The sequence below is a fragment of the Argiope bruennichi genome, chromosome 6 (genome assembly GCF_947563725.1).
Source record: "Argiope bruennichi chromosome 6, qqArgBrue1.1, whole genome shotgun sequence".
Lineage (NCBI taxonomy): Eukaryota > Metazoa > Arthropoda > Arachnida > Araneae > Araneidae > Argiope > Argiope bruennichi.
The window spans coordinates 78,838,391-78,861,208 of record NC_079156.1 but is presented as its reverse complement, the minus strand read 5'-3'; the positions used below and the strand labels follow the sequence as shown (position 1 = coordinate 78,861,208).

Sequence of the window (22,818 nt, the reverse complement as noted above, 5' to 3'; positions counted from 1 at the left end):
GCCACGACATTGGAGGCGGACGTCTGCTACGATCCTCCTAAGTGTCGTGTGCAAAATATAAGTTGTGACAAGGAAAGAGCAGCGTTCTGTTCGTTGTTCATTGTTTCGTCGTTGTGTAACGGACCTTAAATTTTTGAGCTGTTCCAGATTATAACTGCACAGTATACATACAGTATTCGTAAAATCACACAGTATTCTACGTAGTTTGAGATAAATGGAGGACTTAGCAATAAGAATTGTGAAAATACGTATTATAAAAGTGAGTTTTAGCATAAAAACTTTGTCATTCGGCATTCGTGGTAAAGAAATGAGTTCGTAAAATTACGGTCTATCCGACTTCTTTGTTAACCTCGCTTGCCCTTCTGCCATATAAAGGTTGGATACTTGGGAGCGTTATGTATACTTAAAGTCCGCCAGAGAGAATCAAATGTCTGTTACCCGGTGTAACATGGGAAGGCTAGCTAGTTTTTGTTTCGTCCTCGCCATAACTGAAGTTAGGAAGTACAGGACCCAAATAGGAACTTCTTTTGTATTTAAGAATTAAAAAATTAAGGGTGAAATTTAAATTTCTTCGAATTGGAAAGTAAATTTGATGCAGATCTATAATTTCAATGGCAAGATCAGGTAGCAAATTTAATTTACCTAATTTTTTTGCTTATCTAGGGATATTTTTGAATTTAAAGGTAAATATAATTCCAAAGAATGAGTGTTTCAGAATCGGAGAAATGTAAAATGTGGAGGTCAAATATTTAGACAGTTACAATATTAATACTTCATACATTTCGTGTAAAAAAACACAAAGGTAAAAAAGGCGTTTCTATTAAATGCATAAACTCAGTTTTGAGCCCTTTTATAAAAGTGCCTGGCCCTATTTATACAGTTAAAATGAGACGACAGTAGATCGCATTCTAGCGAAAAGGCACTAGAAAGGTGACTCAATTGGAAAAATAATTGCTCTATTTGCTGAAGGACGGTCCTGGCTCTCTCCATGGGAAAATTAAACGGCTATGCCAAAATAATACTGCATGCTGCATCAAACTGGGATTGAATTTAACACTTTGTACTTCAATATCTTCTCACAGTTACCATTCAAGACGGTGCATCATTTTAAAATTTTATTTATTTATTTATTAAATTCTAATTATTAAAAATACCTACAGAATGTTAAAAAGATGTAGATTCCTTTCTTCAGGGAAACTCAACTTTAAAATGCTGCATGTATTTATTTTTTGGTGTAATAAACAGGTTAAGTAAATAGTTAAGCATCGAATTATCTTTCCTCACAGTGCAAAGGGTTAATTATTAATTTTGTAGAGCTTTTAAAAAATCTTTGAAGAACTGACAAACAATTATTTAATTATCGAAGAATTTCTTACTACGAAAAATATGAAGCAGGGGAAAAGAGAAACGAAATTAAAATAATCAATCAATCAAACAACATTCTCTATTTTCCATCTAAAGAATTACGACATTCTGGAACTTTCTTCTTATAGTCGCAGACACGGATTTTTTCACTGTAGGCAAGACCAGCAGGGCAGTGCAAGGTTTTCCTGGCAAAGCCACCATGATTACTCTGGCAGTAGTGGTATACTGAGCAATCCGAGGGATCACGGAAATAACCTTGTTTCTTGCACTCAAAATCATACCCAGGTGTAGTAATATGATCGGGCTGTGGGATAGTGTCTGTATTGGGTATCACTGTTTCTCCTATCAACTTGGATGCAATGGTGCCAAGCAGTGGGTACTTGCCACTTCCGCAAGTTCCTCGGAAATCGTCGGTTTCTAGAGACCAGATCATACCACCGCCGATTCCTTCTTTAATAATGTAGTCAACCTAAAAAATTGTAAATTGCTTAAAAATGTTAAAAGTCAAATTCAAAACGATAAGAACGATTAACGATTACATTCAAAACGATTCAAATTAAAACATTAAAGTAAAACCAATAATAATTTTTTCCATGTGGTTTCAAGTTCATAATCTAAATAAACAAAATCAGTTTCACTAAGGTTACATGCATTTTTTTTCTCGTATATGAAAGTATACAAAAAGAATATATAGTAACCCTCAAATTCGTACTCAAGATTCCACATTCCAAATCTCCCTAAATTTGAAAAATACGTTTTTGGAATTTTTTATGAACATAAATGTTTGAAAACTCTTTAATTAGACGGATGAAATTTATTGATTTGCTTCGACACCGAATTTTTAAATTTTTATCAAATTTTGAAGGAAATACATTCACAAGAAAACTGTCTATATGGATGACCGAATACAAGTGATCACGATGATTGCAAAACGTAAAGAGCTAGATAGATAAAATTTGCTCCATTAATTTAATATCGAAATGGTAGATCCGACAGAAATTTAAAACTAAATTCTTCAAAGGATTGATTCTGTCTGTCCGTTTATACTTTTTCATGTCCGCAAACGCGATATTTCAAGATCATAACAACTTGTGTAAATGAAATTTGGTCAGGGTTTTAGCATTCTGAAATGTATATTTTTATCGAATTTGAAAATACATTTGTCAGAATATTGACTATCTGGCAATTTGTACTTTTTCAGGCATATAAACGCGATAAAACTTATATACAATGATTAAAACGAAAGAGATTTATTCTATAATATTTTGATTACAATTGAAGTTCCATGTTAAATTTTGATTTCAATCGAGCCGATTATGGCTTCCAAAATACATATTTTATTCCCTGGTACTTATGTATCACCCGCATAACAGCGAATATTCGTCAGAGATCGCATACTGTATTCAGTAACACCAAAAATCGGTATTTATAGCTAAAAGTTGATATTACGTAACTATTGTTCGCAAATGTAGTGTAAATACACAAATACCTTTTTTTTCTATTACATAGTTAAATTGTCTAACTCTCATATCTGGAAATAAAAATATGAGCACTGGAAGCCTTTACGTCTTTGCCCAAGGTCCAACACTTTTTGCGTGGGAATAACAACTATGTTTGAGAATATGCGATAACATTTTGAGTAGACCACCCCTATTATTTTTTTTATCATGATTAGAATTAAATGAGGCCATTTTTTGAAAAAAAAAAACTTAATTCAATAGCAATAATATTAATGATTTAGAGAAAAAGCTGAATAATTCCACTTAGACGAGTGAAGGCAGTTACGATATGCTAAAACTAATGAATGGTTTGAATAAACTATAATTTTCGGTTCCTATTCATTGTAACTTATATGCAAGCGAACGAACTTGTTAGCAAAGTAATAGAACTATCTTAGGTGAAGCAGTTTTCATAGTTACGTACAGCAGTCTCGGAATCCTTATTGGTAATAGTGGCTTGTGGTTTCACAGTCCTTGGACTGTAGAATCACAATCCACCATTAGAAACTCTCACAGTAAGGATATCTACCCCTTAATAATTTTACAACGAAATAACTTTTCTCACCGTTAAATGGTAACACTATGATCACCCCAAATAACCCGTTTATATAACTTTTACCCGTTTATAAGTCTTTTACACTATTTTTCGTTAAATAATAAAACCTAATATTCATGTGACGTTTCAATCACAAATTCAAAACTTGTATTTGTGGGAGTTTCAAATTTTCTTATTTTACCTTCAGGCCAATACTCTTCGCGTTGTCGTAACCAACCCATTGGTTACCCTTGTATGCGTAAGGTGCATCCACATGCTGCACGAACACTTCGGTCCATCCTTTGTCTCTGCAGATCTGAAAAGTATTTAAAATATAACATTGAAATGCAACTAAATTGTAGAGCATCCATCCAACTTAAAAGGTATAGGCTATTGAAATGTTCATTTCCCCATAACTTCCTTACGACAGAAGACAGAAATATAAATCAAATCAGGTGAATTTGTGTCTCATTATGATAAAAGCTTGTGACCTAAAAGCTTTTTGTACATTTTTTTTTTTTAGAATTTAGGAGTTGAAAATAAGCGATAGTGATTTTCAACTTCGACTATTTTTAACTTGATTGAAGTTGCTGAATTAACTCTTTGACTTCTAAAGGGACATATACATCCCACTAAACTTTTAAAATCAGCTTAAATAGTTCTAAGTAAAAGTAGTTTTTTTTTGGTGGTGGTGGTGGGGGGGTTATTTGACCATCATGTCCTAGTCTTGAGGGTTTAAAAACCTTTGAAAAAAATCGAATAGATTTGTCTAATACAAAAGCTACTATCTTTATTTTTTACGCGATTGCAGAGAAAAAGATTTTTAAAAATTGGGAATCAATGGGTTGAAATAAAAACTTCTATATTTATTTCTTTTTCTTTAAATTGAAATTTTTGAAATAAATGCGAGTTCAAATTTAATAGTTTGACGAAAACCAGTTAAATAATAAAAAAGAAGCTTTATTGGCTACATTATGCTAAAATGGGTAACTTGTGGGTTGAATGTGCTTTAGTTATTTTGAATGTATTTTATTATAATTTTCACCGTTGAAATCAGAGGTTGAATGTGTTTGTTTTTTATTTAACTTTTTTAAATAAATCAATTATTTTCTAATGAAATTGGACAGAAAAGTGACGGTAGAAGTAAAATTTTTTATTTTCTTTTTATCTAAAAACAAATGGAACTTCCTTCGTTTTCCAGCTAATTAACAAAATTTTTTTATATAATTTTTTTTAATTTCTGTATTATTTTTTCATTTTATAAAAGGGGAATTAATCACCTGGATGATTTGTTATTCATATTTTGTATTAATAAAACACCCTCCACAGCTCTCTGAGTTACTGAAGTTCAATTTAAATAACCATGTATATTCGAGACTGTAACTATACAGAGTGAAATTTAGGTACTTTCAGAAACACGCATATAAAAAGAATTTGTGAATTATTTAGAAAAGTGATTTCAATAGTTTTTATATCATGATAAAATATATTGACGCCACTGTTTGTAACAATCAATCAAACTTAATCAACTCATTCTAAAACATCTTTCATACCTTAAGTAACCAGAGTTTAGTTTTGTTTCACTTGTTTAGTTATATTAACGTCCCTTTACGATACTTTAGCTGGCACCTCCTTTCCAAACTTCGACACCACATCAACTGGAGGATAAAGATATATTAGTTATTAGATATCTTTATAGATATTAGTTATTAGTTAATTACTGAAAATATATGGATAGTCGGTGCTTGGAAATTAGAGCATATACTCAGAGAACTGGGGAAAAAATTAAAGAAAATCAATTTCAATCTGAAAATTGACAATAACACAGAAGTAGAGGCAAGACTAATCCACGACTTATTCTTGAAAACTAGCCTTTACTTCAATTACGAGTTTAACTATGTTGACGTCAGCATATTGCTCGTGTCTGATAGTCATCCAGTACAGTGGCGTCTGCACTGCACTTTAAGTGTGGTAGTTCAAGCTTTCTCTATAGAGCTTATTGGAGTTATTTCGCGGGGAACAGTATAAGCCAGCCGTTTCAAGCTAGTCATGTATTTCGAAGTCATTGCAGAAACACTATAAAAATTCAGTTAATTTCTGAATTAACTGAATTTAACTTAATGGCATAATCCTGGAATTTTATAGAAGAAGTTCAGACAAGTATTTTGAAAAACTCATTCTAATTGAGCACTTTCCAGACAAGAAGTTACAAAATACCAAATTTGGTAGCCTCTACATCCAACGATCTAACCGATTTTTCATCGCACTTGTCGTACTATGCATGTCGAAGTTTGCAGATAATATGTCAGCCTATAAACATTGTCATGTTAAAACACACTCTGTCCGCTTACTTCATTGTAACCCAGCATTCCGTCCTGTGCGGTAAAAGGTCCTTTCGTTCCTGGGCCAGTAGCGGGTGCACCCAATCCGTTGTTGGCTGCATTGGCCAAAGTGTAAGATCGGCCGTAGGTACCCATACCCAAGATGATCTTTTCTTTAGGAGCTCCATTCTTTATCCAATATTTAATGGCATAATCCTGGAAAGAAGAAAGTTTGGTTTGGTTATATTAACGTCCAGTTTTAAAGTTACACTAGGGCTGTTTGAGACGAACCTCGTAATTTTGAATCGCGATTAGATAACGGAGACGACGCCTGAGCTGGCACCCCCCTCCCTCTCCAAACTTCCACACCACATCAGCGAGTGGACGTTTGGCTTCGACTGCTTTAACGTGCCCCAGACTCGCTTATACGACGGTTTTTCGATGGAATCAGGTCTCGTACCTGAAATCCTCCGTCCGAAGCCGAGACCTTACCTCCAGGCCACCGCGATCTTGGAAAGAAGAAAAAGATCAACAATTAAAGGAACAAATGAATTTATTCAGATTTTTTTTTCCCTTTCGCGAAATTTTAAGCAACAGTGCTTACTTTATATCCTTTTGTCACAATATCTATAGATTTAGATACTTTATAGAAGAATTAGATAATCTCATTAAAGTAGAGCAGCGTTTTGCGCGTATTGAAAAGAAATGCGCATATTATTGAAAATAAATCTTATTTTTTTTATCTATAGAGATCAGGTGAAATTTTCAGAATCTAAGTATTTCAGAAATTAAAAAAAAAAAATATTGCAAAATTGCAAATCCCGGAGAATTTCTAAATATATTAACGCGTCTCAAAAATTTCTGTAAAAAATTTATTTTTTGTTTTCGTTTTTAATTCCGTATTATATTCGCTTGAAATTCAAATGCATTTTCTTTCTAAGTCATTTTTCAATTAAAATTGATTCTAAGTATTTAGGTTAATAAGTATTATAATTTTCTTTAAGAAATTTTTAGAAATAAATATATAATTTCTTTATTTACTTCGGTAGGAATTCTATAATTACCACAACAATGAATTACAGTCAGCAATATTTCCGTGTTCAGTAATCCCAAGAATGGAAATAACTGATAGAATTAATCAGGTATTAGTGTTTTCTCATATTTAAACATTTCAAAGTTATATGTAATTTAAATATTTACATATTCATTCGATAGTGATTCTAAATTCTAAGGTATAGTATAAAGATTGATTGGTTTGATTATTGATTAATTCTGCTTGATAGGTTTTGAATAGGAATAGAGAACACATTATAAAATCGTATACGTAATCGATAATTCGACTTAATGGGAATAAGAACTCAGTAGAAGTAAAGAAATTATAGAAATTGGCAATATTTTTTGCTTAAAGCAATCTAAAAACTCTCGAAAACTGAATATCTAAACGCTCTCAGTAGTTCGAAAGCGTTTTACTTGGTTAATCATGGTTATTTGAATAAGAGGCATGTTTGGGTTAAGTTGTCTACATATGATTTTTTTTCATCGACATTAATCAGTGCCTGATTAATGATTTGGACCTTTCTTAAAAATAATTTGCTTTGCATTATTACATCCATTTCATTATTCGATTATTGCATCCGAAAATCCATTAGATTTGGCTTTACAATAATATACTTTTCTATCAAAGACATTTGTATTTAAATTCATTTTTCGCTGATATTTTTGTTATGCTAATTTTTTTTTTCAGACAGACGACACTTGATTAAAAGACCTTCCATTTTTTTTTTCATAAGTGCAAATCAAATATCCCATCGGTATATTAAAATCGGTCTTGTTCCTTAATAGTTAAGGAATGCACTGGCTGCCACTGCAAATGAAACCATTGTAACCATGATCTTGATTTATCGTTCTAATGATGCTCAAGTAGCAAGATGCTTATGTTACAGAGAATATCAACAAATGCTATGATTAAGAAATCCTTAATACGTGGTGTTCTTAAATTCGCTATTAACTCTTAAAGCAATGAGATCTTTACTATAATACTATCATTATAACATGGAAGCAAACCGTGAGTTAGTTAAAAAAGTTACCAAACGTATGAAAGCCTCATACTACAGTGAGAGTCTTTTCGTCTTCAGTTGCATTAGGCATTGGATAAAGGGGAGCGTTGTGTCCAGTTTTTCTCTCCCATGAGCCGTGGAAGTCATAAGTCATGACGTTGATGAAATCCACGTATCTAAAGATCAAAGAGATTTTGTCCACCAGTTGAATCAAGTAAAGCATTTTGAATAAAATTCACTTTTCTAAACTATTCCACTGAAATAGATTTTCTATATACAGGATGTCTCACCAAGACTGTATAAACTCTACACAGCCAGATCAGTTGTTTGGAATACAAAAAGAATACCCAAAGAACTATATCTCTACAATCCATAGTTTTAGAGAAAAATGATAGAGAAAATGTATATCTGGTTATATCCTGCTATGGAGGAGGAAAAAACCTTTATTGGAAATATTAATAATGCAACTAAAAATTATTAACTTGACATTAAGTAACTTTAGGTATATTTTTGATAGTTATTTACTAACTTTAGTAAACTCGTGCAAATTTATCCTAGTATTTGCATGCGTTTACATAGGAAGATGTTCGAAATGTCCACAGCGCATATTGAAGCATGTGAAATGACATCAATCCGTTGTTTCACTCGTATTTAAGTAGCTTCTTCACATGCAGCTAGTAGCTAGTCTTCACATGGTGATAATGTTGTGGATATTGCAATAAGTACTTTATCTTCCATTAATAATGGCAATTCGTAAAGAATTACTAGGGAGTATTCTTTTCTCTATCCATCACGTCGTCCTCCCATTGCGAGTGATATCCACAGGTTAGATGAAAGACTGCGAAATACTAAAAGTATCTACTCGATTAACAATCAATATTGTCGGAAGAACGCACGGTGGGATTAGACCAGCTCAGAGAAACACAATACATCATCGGATGGAGGAATCTCCCGAGCTCAGTACACAAAACAGTCCCTGGCTACTGTACTGTACTCGTACAGTACAGCATCCAGGGAGATGAATGCGAATAACAGTACTGTTCACAGGCTATAAAGGCAGAGGAGCTATAGTCATACCGTTATATAACCTTTCAAGATCTCCATTCAGGTGACTTTCAGTGATGCAATGACCTTTGTGAATTGCTATTGCAACAATATGAAAGCGATAATGTACATTGCACGTATCTTGTGGATAGATGGAGTACAATTCAGACGTGATAGGATGTTCAACAGTCACAACAGCTGTATGTAATTATGCTCCAATCCTCATGTAATTCGTATGGCTGTTGAACTTTACATGACCGCTGGTCTGTAAAGTTGTGGACCGGCATACAAAGCAATCGACTAAATGTACTATATATGCTGCCTGAACGGATCAAGAGACATTTGTACTTGATATTTTCCCTTGATGAATTAAGCGATATCCTAGATGACACGCTCTTAGTGGCAATACGTGACCTATGATTCCAGCATGTTAGAGTTCAGGCGCATTTTTTTTATCTTGTGCGTCATTGACTGGATACAGAATATGCAGGCAACTAGATTGGATATGGGGGGGGGGTCATATTTTATGATAAATGCGATTGCCACATCTGACCTTTCTAAATTTATCCCAACGTGGCCATCTGAAGGAATTGAGTTATCGAGACGCAGTTACTTCAGAAACAGACTCAGATGCTTGTCTCCATGGTGCGTGTACTCTTGTGGACACTACGCTGATGGAACGTGTACATGTACAGTCGACCATTTCACGACGCGCGCATGCATGCCTTCATATGCTCAAGAGACATTTCGAACATCTTTTTATTTGAAATTGCGCAAATATGAATGTTCATGTTTCTAACAAAGTTTTTTTAGTAAACCAGATATGACGTCATACATTTTCTATCATATTTTTTTTCGAAACAACGAATCTGGTTTGTGAGAGTTTATCCGCTTTGATAGGGCACCCTGCATGTAGAGAGTTTTATAATGGCAAATTTTAAATTTGAAGAGAATTAAGCAATTGACTGTATTTTAATTTTAAATTTAAAATAATAAACTATGAAAAGAAATAAATCTGCATGAATTCGCCTTCTTATATTTTCAAATTTTTTTAATGAAGTTTCAGGCATAAAAATAATTATTCGTTTAACTATAATAAGGATGGTCATGTAATTTATAAATGCTTTTTCTCCCTACCATAGAAAAAAATTGTATGTTCTGTAAATTTTGAAAATATTTATTTCACAAAACACTAGCCGTCTTTGGCAACCAGCTGGTTCTCCAGTGTTATTGATGGCTAAAATTTTCAATAAATTAATTTATGTCACTTGGTCTCTTAATAGCTTTTTCTGCAAAATATTTTTAAGCCTCAGATTTTGATAGTTATATAATTCAATCATACTATTATGTAGGCCTTAGTTCTGTTCATTGTACTACTTATCTCTTTAACTTTTTGTCAGCGCCCATAAAATTTCAACTTTAAATTAGAGTGGAAATGTTAAACTGAAATTAATATAAAAACATTTTCGTACTGAAACCAACAATGTTTCGTTCTTTAAATACGAAAATTGAAAGCAGAGTCGTTCGGCATTGAAGTTGTAAGAATAATAACTGCAGAATTTATGATTTTAATACGATTTGAAATCTATGACTTTGGTGTAAAGGCCTCATAATAAATTTTATATGTCTAACATATTGCCCTTTTGAGTTATACTATCCATAGGCATTTTAAAACAATTTAATTTTTCATATACATAAATGAGCTTAAAAGCGGAAATTTATCAACATTAAACACTAAATATTTTTAATGATAACAGTATTTTCTGTTTGTCTTTTACTTATATGAAGAAGTAAAATTAATGGTATTATAAATCTTCAGGATAACTGATTTCATTGCAGTAATTCAATATTCTATGTAAAATTTTCTTTGAAAGGAAAAAATGTTTATATATTTCCCAAAAATACAACGAAATCTACCTTAGTGATTTTTTTCATATCGCCAACCGTACCAAGTCGCCAATAGTAAGTTCGCTTCTAACACAAACAATGAATTCACTGAAGTTTGTTCACATAACTACTTAGTTTTGTTGTTTGGGTTGGCATATTGGCGCTAACCTCAAGGGGCACACCAAAGTAGAGTTTAATGCAAAAATATTTAAGGTATATCAACTCACTTGGCTACTGATGGGATGTCATAAGCTGTGTCGATAGTACTTTTACCTGCAGACACTGCTACTGACAGAACAAGACCGTGAGGTGTAAACGCTTCTTTCAGTTCCTGAAAACAAATATATAAAACTAATTCAAAATTTTAGAGATGAACATAATTAAAAACCTCTAGATATTTGCGTGAAAATATATTTCTCAAAATAAAAATATCTAGCTTTATCGAGCAGGCTCTGTGTAAAGAAAGTAAAATAATATTATTGAGAAGAAACTGAGATTTAGTAGAAATGAATGTTGTGAATTCATCTGTGCTTTTTTATTAGTCCTATATTAGCATTTGTCAAATATAAATGTTGAAAGAAAATTATTTAATTTGTGTTGTGTAGCAGACAAAACATGCGGAAATTCAACAAACATTGCTATCTTCCGCCTCGGCATGAGTGATTTTTCTAAAATTCTTGAATTTAATAGTTTAACCTTGCATCTAATAAGTTAATATGAAGATACTCTTTTTGTTAGATTTATGTAGCGGTGGGTTTCCAAATAGACAAACTAGCCAAGGGCCGCAAGCAAATTGATTAAAAAATTCTATTTTTCTAGTTGCCAACCAGGCAACTTATTTATTTACTAAGTTTATAAAAACGCAAATTTTATGAACGATAAAATATTATAATGAAATCAACATTTAATCAAGTACCATTGGTAAATTTTTTACATGTTTTTTTGTGTTGATTTAGTTATTAGAATATTTACAATCTTCGAACCTTTACATCAATAATGTAGTGTACAAAAAACATGGGTGCCGGGCAGAATGGATTCATAATATATAAAGTCATATATTTTCATAGAGTAAATAAATTAAAGAAATAATTTATTAACCGACGGACCTTCCTTCTCCTCCTCCACGGACTGTCTTTGTGTGTGTGTGTTTCTCATAATAAAACAAAAGTACACATTTTCCATTGTTGTAGATTCTGTCTTCATGCCTCTTTTGCATATAACAGTTAAGGAATTGAAGACATGCATAAAGAGTACTTTACATGGTAGTGAACCGGTCTATCACTGGCCAAGGAAATCAAAATGATCAGTTTTTATGAACACAAAGAAAACGTTGTGCTTCTTCCCGAATTGTGTTCAATATCCAATCGATGTTTACGAATAAGTTATAATCCATTGTAAACGGTCCATTGTAAAGTGTAAAAATTAATATGCCTTAATAGTCTTTTAAAGAAATATAATTGAGGAGAATGACGAAGTTCTCTTTATCATGTGGCACTCTGTCACCTGGAGGCACCTTAGATATGAAGTTGAGATGCTTCTGGTATGGTGGTTAGTTCTCCCCAACCGGATGGGTACCCGAATGCTGTGGAGTCGGCTCCCTCTACCAATGACGGAACAGGCCTCCGCCTGGAGGGGTTGTACTTAGCCGGTGATGGTCCTTATGACTCAACCTTAGTTCACGCCAATGCTATCATGGCCGTCTAATCGTTCAGATTTATCTGTCTGCCTTAGTGGCAGGTCGGAGTCATTAGTGTGTGGTTATCATGTGAAGCTGCTCCTTTTTTTTTTTTTTTTTTTTTTGAAATTTTTTATATGGTTATATAATAGTTTCAACTAGAAAAAAAAAGATCTTTAAAATGTATTTTCAGGAATGAAACAGAACATAATAAGAAACTGATTGCAGGAGTCCATGTTTAATTAAACAAAAACTATGTTTTTAAACATCATTATTAATATAATTAAATTTAAGTAATCCTTAAAATAAATGTACCTTGAGAAGGGAGGCGAAGTTCTGCTTATCCTGCGGAGCTCCTCCTCTGTGGGCTGGGTACTCCCAATCCACGTCGAGACCGCTGAAATTGTACTTCAAGCAGTAGTCAACAGCACTCTTGACGAAGGTGGCCCTGGTCTGAGGAGTAGCTGCCATCCGCGAGTACTTTTCGGATCCTTCATTCCACCCTCCAATAGCAATGAGAGTTTTCAGGTTAGGGTTTTTCTGCCTCAAGCTGTTGAATCTGTCATAACCACCTAAAATAAGCAAGAAAAATATCATTACATGAAATAAAATAATTTAAATGTGAATCAAGAAAGTAAATGGAAGCGAAATCCTTTTTATATAAAATAATAGACAGATGATTCAGTTTTATTAAAAAAAAAATCTTTTGTAATACCTGAAAAAATACGATGGCAAAAATTTAACTTGAATGCTTAAGGCATATTCATATTGGAATCGAACTTATGGAAGGTCTTTACCTTCCCCCAAAGCATTCAATTATAAAATTTAAGAATAAGTGTTAGATAGGGGAGTAATCGTCCTCCTCAACAACGATTCACAAAATATTTGGAAATACTAATTGCATGAGATTTTGTCGTTCTTCTTTTAACACGAAAATTCAATTCAAGAGAGCTTTTAGTTAATACCAAAAAAAAACTCATTTACCCTAAAAATATTTTCGAAATATTTTGCGAATTACTTTAGGATCATCATGTAATCGGATATTTGCTTATGATTCTCGGAAGTTCAGTAAAATTCTGTTGTTTTCTGCGGCATGAAAATTATTTTCTGTTAATTTTTGAACGTCTAAGAACACGTGCACAGAAAATAATGATATTCGGATTAAATAGAAAGGAAATGAAAAAAATATATTTTTAACCATTTATTTATTGAACAAAATCTAAATAACCACCTTATCAAGCTTAAATCTTCATGTTTCTACCATATTATGTTTGCTTGACTTACCAAGACCATAGTTCTCCTTTAAGTCAAGGTAAGGATCAAATACAGTTATCTGATTGTTTTCCAGCTTAGCGAAGGCATAAATGGCGTGAGTACAGAGCTGAGGGTCGATGTTTTCGATGACAAATTTTCCATCTCCATTCCTGTAGTTGGCCCAGCTTCCCAAATAACACACCACCTTGTACTGCGTATCACTGACTTCTGTAAAGGAACAATAAACAATTAAAATACAACAAAATGATATTTTCTAAACGCATAATTCATGGAATAGTAATATCCAACAACAACAAAAAAAAAAAAGAATCTGTGTTGTAGATAAATATTTTACGGAAAAAAAATGATTTTGAAATCTTCTACAATTATTTTATGGGGGGAAAATAAAAAAAAAAACGTCTTCAGATTGATTAAGAGTGCGACAAGAGCTTCCTGTGGTTTCCGTCCCACAAAAAAATTGACACTGTCTCAAATTACATTTTTCAGAAATTTAGTAACAATTCATACATTTACGCTTTTAATGTCGCTATGATGTCACGGGACTTGTTTCTGTTTGAAAGGTTCATGTAAACAATGAATAGTGCGTATGTAAGACAATAAAAAACAAGGCTTTACTGCCTGATGATTTGATAGAATCATTGATATGAAGTTACATCTAAACGACTTAACTTAAATTCAATATAACAATTACTTCTTGTCCTCAGTTGTTGAAATAAAGTGTTATATATGATAACATCTTAGACGAAGTAGCGACTTACTAATATTTATTCTTCGGAGCATTGGTCCCTGTTTCCTGATGTTATGACAGAACCCGAACAACAGAAAGATAAATAATGTAAAAAAAAGTATGGCTGTTCGTTCTGCAGTAGAGTTCCTCAATGGAGAACGATCCGCTGTCCTTGCTTTCTTGTCCTGAATAACACAATAAATAAATTCTAATATCGTGACAAGATAATATTTCATTTCTATCATTCTTATGCAAGTGATCTCTTACTATCTTCATTCTGCTGTGAATTACTGTTTTTTTAAAATTGCTCCGAACTTCTGAGTGAGAAAAGTGATAGTTCACACTATATAATATAGGTCATATATATATTACAGAGTCACAAAAGTGAGAGTTCACATTTGCAATTATATTCCTCAGTGAATTGTGATTCCAATAGATTCTATGAATAAATAATTTAGGATTTCTCACAAGTTCTAATCAAATTTTAATTTCTACAAAAAAATAATAAAAATTTAACCCCCTCAAGATATTACTTCCTGTTAGTCATTGAAGATTGTTTAGTTTCAATTCATCAAATCGCTTGTCTGGTTCTTGTCAGATGTAAATTGTGCACTATCAGATCTAAAAGTAAAACTGAAATTCGCTGTAATTTTTAGCTGAGGTTACTAAATTAATCAACACGTATGTAAATGGGTAGGAATTCATGATGGATCAGATTTGAGAAAGTGGTTTGCAGATACTTCAGATCAAAGCTTAACAACTATTGTCTTAATATTCGAAATTTCGTGAGAGGGAAAAGAAAGTAAATTTTTTTCGCAACCGATAAAGAATATTTTCAACTTTTTTTTCATATCTGATATGAACATGAGGTTTTCTGCTCATTTGAGATGTAAAAAAAATGAGTTTATTATTAATGCCAAAAAAGTGAATTTTTTGCGATTTATTGTAAAATTTGGAAAATTGGGATAGTGTTCATTGTTAAGCTAATCCATAAAACATTTTATTTATTATCAAAAGAATCAAAAGAATAGATTTAAGTCAGATAATAAACAAAAAAAATTTGCATGTTTTCTGTTTATAAATGATCAAAGCAAATAAAATACAAAACGAGTTTATTGTTGAATTTAGCAATGAAATATAATTTATTGATATTTGAATTAATTAAAAAAACAATGTTAAGTTATTAAGAATGTTTGAAATTGAATTTTTTGCAACTTATAAAATTTGGAAAAGTGAGATGGATAATGTTGTTTGCTAAGCTATAAATCAGAACATTGGTATATAAAACATTTTAATTATTATACATAATTCAAAAGAATTGATTCTTGTACAAGTCAGTTACAAAAAAAGTCGAATATTTTTTGTTGTCGTTTTTTTTTAATTTCATAAATGATCAAAGCCAAGAGAATACAAAATCAGTTTATTTTTGAGTTTAGCAGCGAAACATTATTTATTGATATTTGGATGAATTAAAAACAATGCTCATTTATTAAGAACTGAAATTTTATATCCAACAAGCAATAATCCATAATACTTTTTAATAGATGCCAGAATCTTCTATATTTTAAATTGCTGAAATTCAAAAATTTATAATGGTAATCCCTTTATACTAAATATGTATGACTTATTTCAGAATTGGCCAAAATTAAGTCGTCCTACTAATATCGTATTAAAAAAAGCTTGCATTCATACTACTTACCTATGATACGTCTTTGCACATCTGGGTTTCTAATTATCGCCAATAAAGAGAGCAGAAAATATCCAACGCTATAGACCCAAACCATTTTCAGCTGTTGATGTCACTGACTTATTATATTCATGATATTAGACGTCCTTTTATATAACAGTGCAAACCGATCGAAAATCTCATTTGGAGACAAAATTTTGAACAATTTTATTTTGAACGAGATAACCGTCTGCTGAGAAATGTCTAGGATATCTCTATAAGGTGATCGATTTGATGATGATTTTAATATTATTTCTGATTGATGACCTTTCTTTGTTTGAATATCAAATGCGTAATACCCATTTTGATGATGTATTGCATTGGGGCATAAAAATAATATTAAACGCATGTTTTTCTTTAAAATTTTTGCTATTCTGGTATAAGTATCCGGATTTGATACTTTAGTATAAGCTATTATAATGCATCTTTTAATTTCGACGCACAAATATTTTCAAACTAGTAATAAACAAATTTAAATATAATCTCAGTAAATCTTCACATTTCAAGAGATAGATATTCCTGTATTATGAAATAGAAGTCCTTAATAATCGTAGTCGTTAGTAATACTTGTTCGTTTTGCATAATAGTGCTTGCGTTTAGTTGAACATAATAGGAAAATTTTGAAAAGAAAAAAAAAGTATTAAGACCCATGCGCAACATGGGTCTTAATACAACTCAAAAAAATTTCATTATGATATACAATAAGTGCAACGCATATTCTGATTGTCATTAGTTTATGATATATGCTAAAACAAAATAGAGCAAAAACTGATTCTGTACAATAAATACACTTCCAAGGCAGGTCTCTGTATAATATATACCAGATGAAAATTATTAATTTATAATCTCGGTTCCAGATTTAGAGAACAATAAGAAAATACCCCTTAATTCGTGAAAAATATGTATTTATATAAGTATCCCAAGAAGGAACAGCTTTTATTTTCTTAAATATTGCACCTACGCATATATATCCATTTATAAAATTTTCATTAATTAAGGTGGGTAGCTGCATGAAAAGATTTTGAGTTCTGGAGAGGTTGATAATAAGAAGTTGGAAAAAATTAATTTTTATACGTCCCCTATAGAGAAAAAATGTCAATTACTAAAATGTTCTCTTATATTCATCTATGCTTACAGAAAATTATACATTACAATCTGTATAGATGTGTTTATTTTTAAATTTAAAAAGAACTAATTGCAAATTCATATGAACACATTCATATCAGATATGTAAATAATTTCTCTAATAGTACATAGTCCACTCATCATGACTTTACAGAAATTTACTATTAAGGTATGATTCTGTACCCATTCATTAGTCGATAATTACAACATTTGGCAAACGGTTATTCATGTGCCAATTGCAAGTTTAAAAGATATTGATAAGTTGAACTTTCAGCTTACAGAATTTGAAGATTTTCTCAATGGTCTTGGAACATCAACAACAACAACAAAAACAACAAAAAAAAAAGTCTGAATTTGCGTTCGAATGGGAAGAACCATTTAGAAGAGAATAGTTCCAAAACAAATAACATTAATACTGGATTGAAAGATAAGCTACGTTATACAGGATTAAAATTATCGCTCTTCATAAAAAAAAAGAGGGAGAGAGAAATTTAATACATAAATTAATGTTTTATTTCAGGCATGAAATTATGAAAGACAGTTATTTTAGAATATTGGAATCTCTATCAAAAATAAGTTTTTAATTAGATATGAAACAAAAAAAAATCTTACAGCATAAATTGGAGAACTTGCTTTAGTGTATTTCCATTCCATTTTCGCGCTTTGAAAGAAGAAAAATAATTATTCTTCTCATTTTGCTTAACAAAAGTTTTCTATTTTACTTCTCAGTGAACTGAAATTAATTTCGATTCTTTTGTTTGATTATGTTTATAGACTATATACTATTTACTAATTGAGCCATGTATTATGAAATTTTTTTTCAATATGCTGTACAAGACATTTCAGTTCACTGAGTATATTAATGTATCATTATATTAATGTATAATGTCCCATTATATTATATTAATACCCCATTTGAAATTAACACTAAGGCTCTTTCAGGACAAATCTCGTAATTTTGATTCCTTATCAGAAAAAGAAGACAACAAATGATCAGGTACTCTCCTCTCCAAATTTCAGCACCACACCAACAGGATGACGTTTGAATCCCGAATTCAGATTTAATGAGCACCAATACCGCAAACATGATATATAGAAGAATTGGGTTTCAGAATTAGAGCCCTCAAGCCCTAAAGGCGAAACCACCCTAAAGGCTATCGTGGCCTCGCTCTAAAGGGCATATCGTTGAACCTGCAGCAAACAACACTAGTCATAATTACTTTGGGGATCACTCAATGAGCTCTTAATTCTAAGAAAGTTTTCTTAGATTATAATTAGATGTTTGATGAAAAAAAATAATGCAAGATTTAATGCTTCATCTCAATAATTTCGAACCACATTATAAAACAAAAACCATTTTTACAGAAGACAACCACGCTTTCTTTATTTGAAAGCATTTAGATAGGATCAAATAAAAGACTACTGGCTCCACCCCAAAACGGGAAAATACATGCAGTATGCAAGTACTGTCGAGTTAAGAAGGATGAAACGCTAGGAATTTGACATTCTAAAGGGAAATCCTCTAAATCAGCTATCACAATTATAAAAGTAATAATCAGTAATGAATCTCATGAAACTGAAATTGAAAATAGGTAGATTGTTCCTTACTCGCCTATTTTGTAACGTACGTAAATGTCGAATGTTGTAACTCCGTAAAATGAAATTTTACAAAGCAATATACTGAAAGGGGAAACATTTCTATACTAAGATTTTAACCTAACTGCTTTTTTTAATTTATAGCTGGCTTATTGACATTATAAAGAAAACCTTCCTCTAAATGACATTAGTATCACATCTTACTAAAATTTTACAACCTTTATAACAAAGGTAATTTTCTTTTACACAACGTATACAATTTAATCGCACCAAAATGAAAGTTTGGATTGATGTATATGCATATCAAACAGTAGTTAATTGGATAAAACTCTATAATTATCGGTGCCAAAGAATTATAATTAAATTCCTTTCTTATGTTTATTTTGACATAGGCGATGAAAATTGTTCTGGAAATTTTCTATCTGATGCATCGTTTTGGATTAAAGGCTGTCTGGTTACCGAATTCTTTGGTATATTGAAAGAAGATCAGATTTATCAAACAATACCTATCTTTCTGCAGAGACCAACTTCATCAATACCCATACGAGCAACAGCAATTGACTCTGTTTTTATATCAGAATGTCAGTGTCTACGTACTTAAACTGTTGTTGTTGTTTTGTTTTTGTTTTTTTTTGGGGGGGGGGGGCTCCGTTGTTACTGAAGACTTTGATATTATTTGTCTGTCAAACTGAGAGCTATCTATGCTATCAAATTGACACATGTGATCTTTTCTATAATCAATGCCGCGTTTTTCGCAAAAATCGTGAATCTTCTACCTTTTCTTGTTAACTTGGCGGTGTTATTTTTGTTGCTGTCAAACAAAATAAATATTCTGCTTCTCAGATTCAGATTCTATTGATTGATATTAAGTGCGATTGATATTCTTAAAGGACTTAAACTTAAAATTCTTAAAGCACTTTTCCAGCAAGTTAAAAGATTTAATTTCTTCATCTCAACAAAATTTTGTTTCTAAACTTTCAACGCCATTCATTTATATTGCTTGTCAAATAAGATTACATCTTCATTTGAAATTGGTTCATAACTTCATGTCATTTACTCTGACTTTTCGAAGTTCTTTATTGATTGTGGAAAATTCTTTTAAATAAGTTATAAAGACTTGGTTTTTCCTGTCAACCTGATAAGTTGGTTTCATTCTTATTTATCAAATGGAACTCTCTATGCTCATTTTAATAATACTGTTTCACATGAGTTCACGGGAACTTCCGCAATGTTCTAATTTTTGCCCCCTGCTTTTTATTTTATTCATAAATTACCTTACTAACATTTTTAAATATTCTGAATGTCTTTTATTTGTTGAAGATTTGAAATTATGTAGTTCAATACATTCTAATTTAGATACGGCTTTTTTACAGGGAGATCTTGATTCTCTTTTTAAGTGGTGCACATACAACGAATTGCATCTGAACACTACATAAATGTAGTATTCTTAATTATACTTGGAAAACTCTGACTTTGAATCATATTTATAAAATTAATTATCTTTATTCTCATGCTCATTTTCAGCCATAGATATGGATATTATCTTTGATACTAAACTTTATTTAACAACATATTGATATTATGATTTCCAAGGCCTATCGTAGGGTTCAAATTTCCAATCGTTAATTGAAGTAAGAAATTTTCGAGTAAATTTTTATCTTAGATGAAAGGACTTATTTTGTCTTAAGTCTGAGACAAAATGGATTTGAGAATTTCATAATAGTCATTGTAATAAATTACAAACAATATTAAAAAAATAATTTTTAAAAAATAAAAAAAGAAATTAAGACATGTAACATGTAATTTTATAAAACAATAATTTCGAATACACATTCTTTAATGCTCTAAAAAATTGAAAATATGTAGTTTCATCAAGAAATATAGAATTCAAAATAAAATTTTAAAAGCGTAAAGCGTTAAAAGTAGCAAATTAAGTCACAATGAGCATAAGATAAAAAAAAAATTTAAAATTATCATGATGCGATTCAAATTTCAATTTTCTTTAGAATACGTGAAGATAAGAATTTTAAGACGATAAGATGAGAAGAATTTTTAACTTAAGTTTACAATTTTAGTTTTTAGTTTAGTTAGCCACTAATTTTGTCAGAGCGTTTTTCGACAAGCTTTTAATCAGAGAAATAACTTAAGTTTTTCCTACGTTCAAAGCCTTCTGTCAATTAAAAAAATATACCTCGAGATTCACTTAATATTACAAACCTTTAGCAAAGGACTCCGGGTTTTGACATTTTAGGCCTAAGAGAAACCAGGATGGGAAAGTAAATCAAATGGAACGCAGAGAAAAATGGTGACTGCAATAAGTGAACAACAATCACAAATGCACATGTAATTTAATAACTTTACATTTTCTCATCAAAGCTACAAGCTGTAGCAGTTGTAAAAGTTATTTTTTCAAAAATATAGTGTACAGTAAAGCCACCCCACCCCCAATTTTCTTTTCTTCTGATATCAAAATTTCATATTCAGGAGAGTAGGTGTACAAAATTTCGTTGTGATTAAGCTTTTAATTAACGCATGCCTAAATATCATCTTAATTTGAATCACTCTTTATTGCTATAAAGCTTCCAGCCTATTAAATTTTGTGTTTACTTCCAGATATTTATTTATTTATTGCATTTTCCCCTTTTCGTTTAACTAACAAATTCATATCTTTTAAAGTGTTTCAACTACTTTTTATAAACATAAATCAATATTCATAACCTTTATTAAATTGTTAAAAATTTAATTCTCTGTTAAGCCTAAAATTGATCATTATGCATTATTAGTGATTTGTCTAGCAATTGAAATTATTTACTGTCAGCTGTATAGAAAGCTGCAGGTACGAAAAAGAATTACATTTCCGCCGCTTTTTTCGCCGAAAAAAAATATTTTGAGATGATTAATATTATTATACTATGCAATAGTCTTTCAACGGCTCCAATATTCCATGGCTTCAAATATCTGAGTATATGAGATCCAGTCTTTCTATAAAAGAACATTCTAGCTAGATAGTAGCTATCTTCTATGAATTAAGTAAAAGTTATGCTTTTATCTCTTGAGTTCTCATCCCTTCATATCAACAGGAACGAAAAACAGTTCACAGATGTCTCTAATCAATTCATAAATATTGATTATCATTTCATTATCTAAGATCTGAGAGTCAAAAGATGTAGCATTTATTTTTTTATTAAATAAATACTATCAACTGCTCAGGCAGGATTATTAATCCGTTTCAATTAAAGCCATGTAATACAATTCAATATTCATGATAATTCTAGGAAAATATTTTTAAAAATCAAATCGTGATAGTCTTACACTGCTATGTTCACTGTGTATATTTACTATCCTAATAAAGTCAAATTCCATCACATCGTAATGCTATTAAAAACGAAATTTCTGGTTCGTCTATCTTCTAACTTATGCAGAATTGTAATTTCCCTTTCATATTCTTCGAATAAATCACATGATATTAAACAAAATCTTTCTTCTTTAACTTTCAACAATGGAAGAAAATCATGCCTTTAAACACTAAATGCACCGGTATTTTACCGATACATTGGAATTGCTTTTGATAAACGGCCATTTGCCCGCTCGCGGCAAATTTAGTGTTAATATTTGAAAGGATTGCGAAAATAATTTGAATGTTAATTCAACAGTAAAACCTACAGTTATAAACAACCCCAAAAATATTTTTAAAAAAAATGCTAAAATTCAGAGAAAATATGTACGCTAACCGAAAATTATATAATTAAAAAGACAACTTTTTGAATTTTAAAATGGAGTAAAATCGTTTTGGAGTTGTAATATTTTCGGGAATTATCAGAGAAAACGACAAAATTTAAATTTAATTAATTAAAATTTTAAAAGTTTCTCCAAAGTACACATTTCAACCTGTCGAAGTGGACATGAGCCATGTGTGGTAGTTCCAGGTCAAACAATCGGATCTGTAGAGCATAAATACAGAGAGAGAGGCGCACATTCATCTTTAT

At 31.2% G+C, this 22,818-nt stretch overlaps 1 protein-coding gene across 1 annotated transcript in view; it reads right to left on the bottom strand.

The window, feature by feature from the left end:
* LOC129971792 (probable chitinase 10) overlaps nucleotides 1-22,818 on the bottom strand; it is a 143,865-nt gene that overhangs the window by 85,565 nt on the left and 35,482 nt on the right. The window contains exons 2-8 of the mRNA XM_056085769.1: nucleotides 13,668-13,865; nucleotides 12,699-12,955; nucleotides 10,936-11,039; nucleotides 7,830-7,953; nucleotides 5,751-5,936; nucleotides 3,602-3,715; nucleotides 1,468-1,834 (exon numbers count right to left, since the gene is read on the bottom strand). Coding sequence (XP_055941744.1) covers nucleotides 1,468-1,834; nucleotides 3,602-3,715; nucleotides 5,751-5,936; nucleotides 7,830-7,953; nucleotides 10,936-11,039; nucleotides 12,699-12,955; nucleotides 13,668-13,865 — 1,350 coding nt within the window. The remainder of the gene's footprint in view (nucleotides 1-1,467; nucleotides 1,835-3,601; nucleotides 3,716-5,750; nucleotides 5,937-7,829; nucleotides 7,954-10,935; nucleotides 11,040-12,698; nucleotides 12,956-13,667; nucleotides 13,866-22,818) is intronic.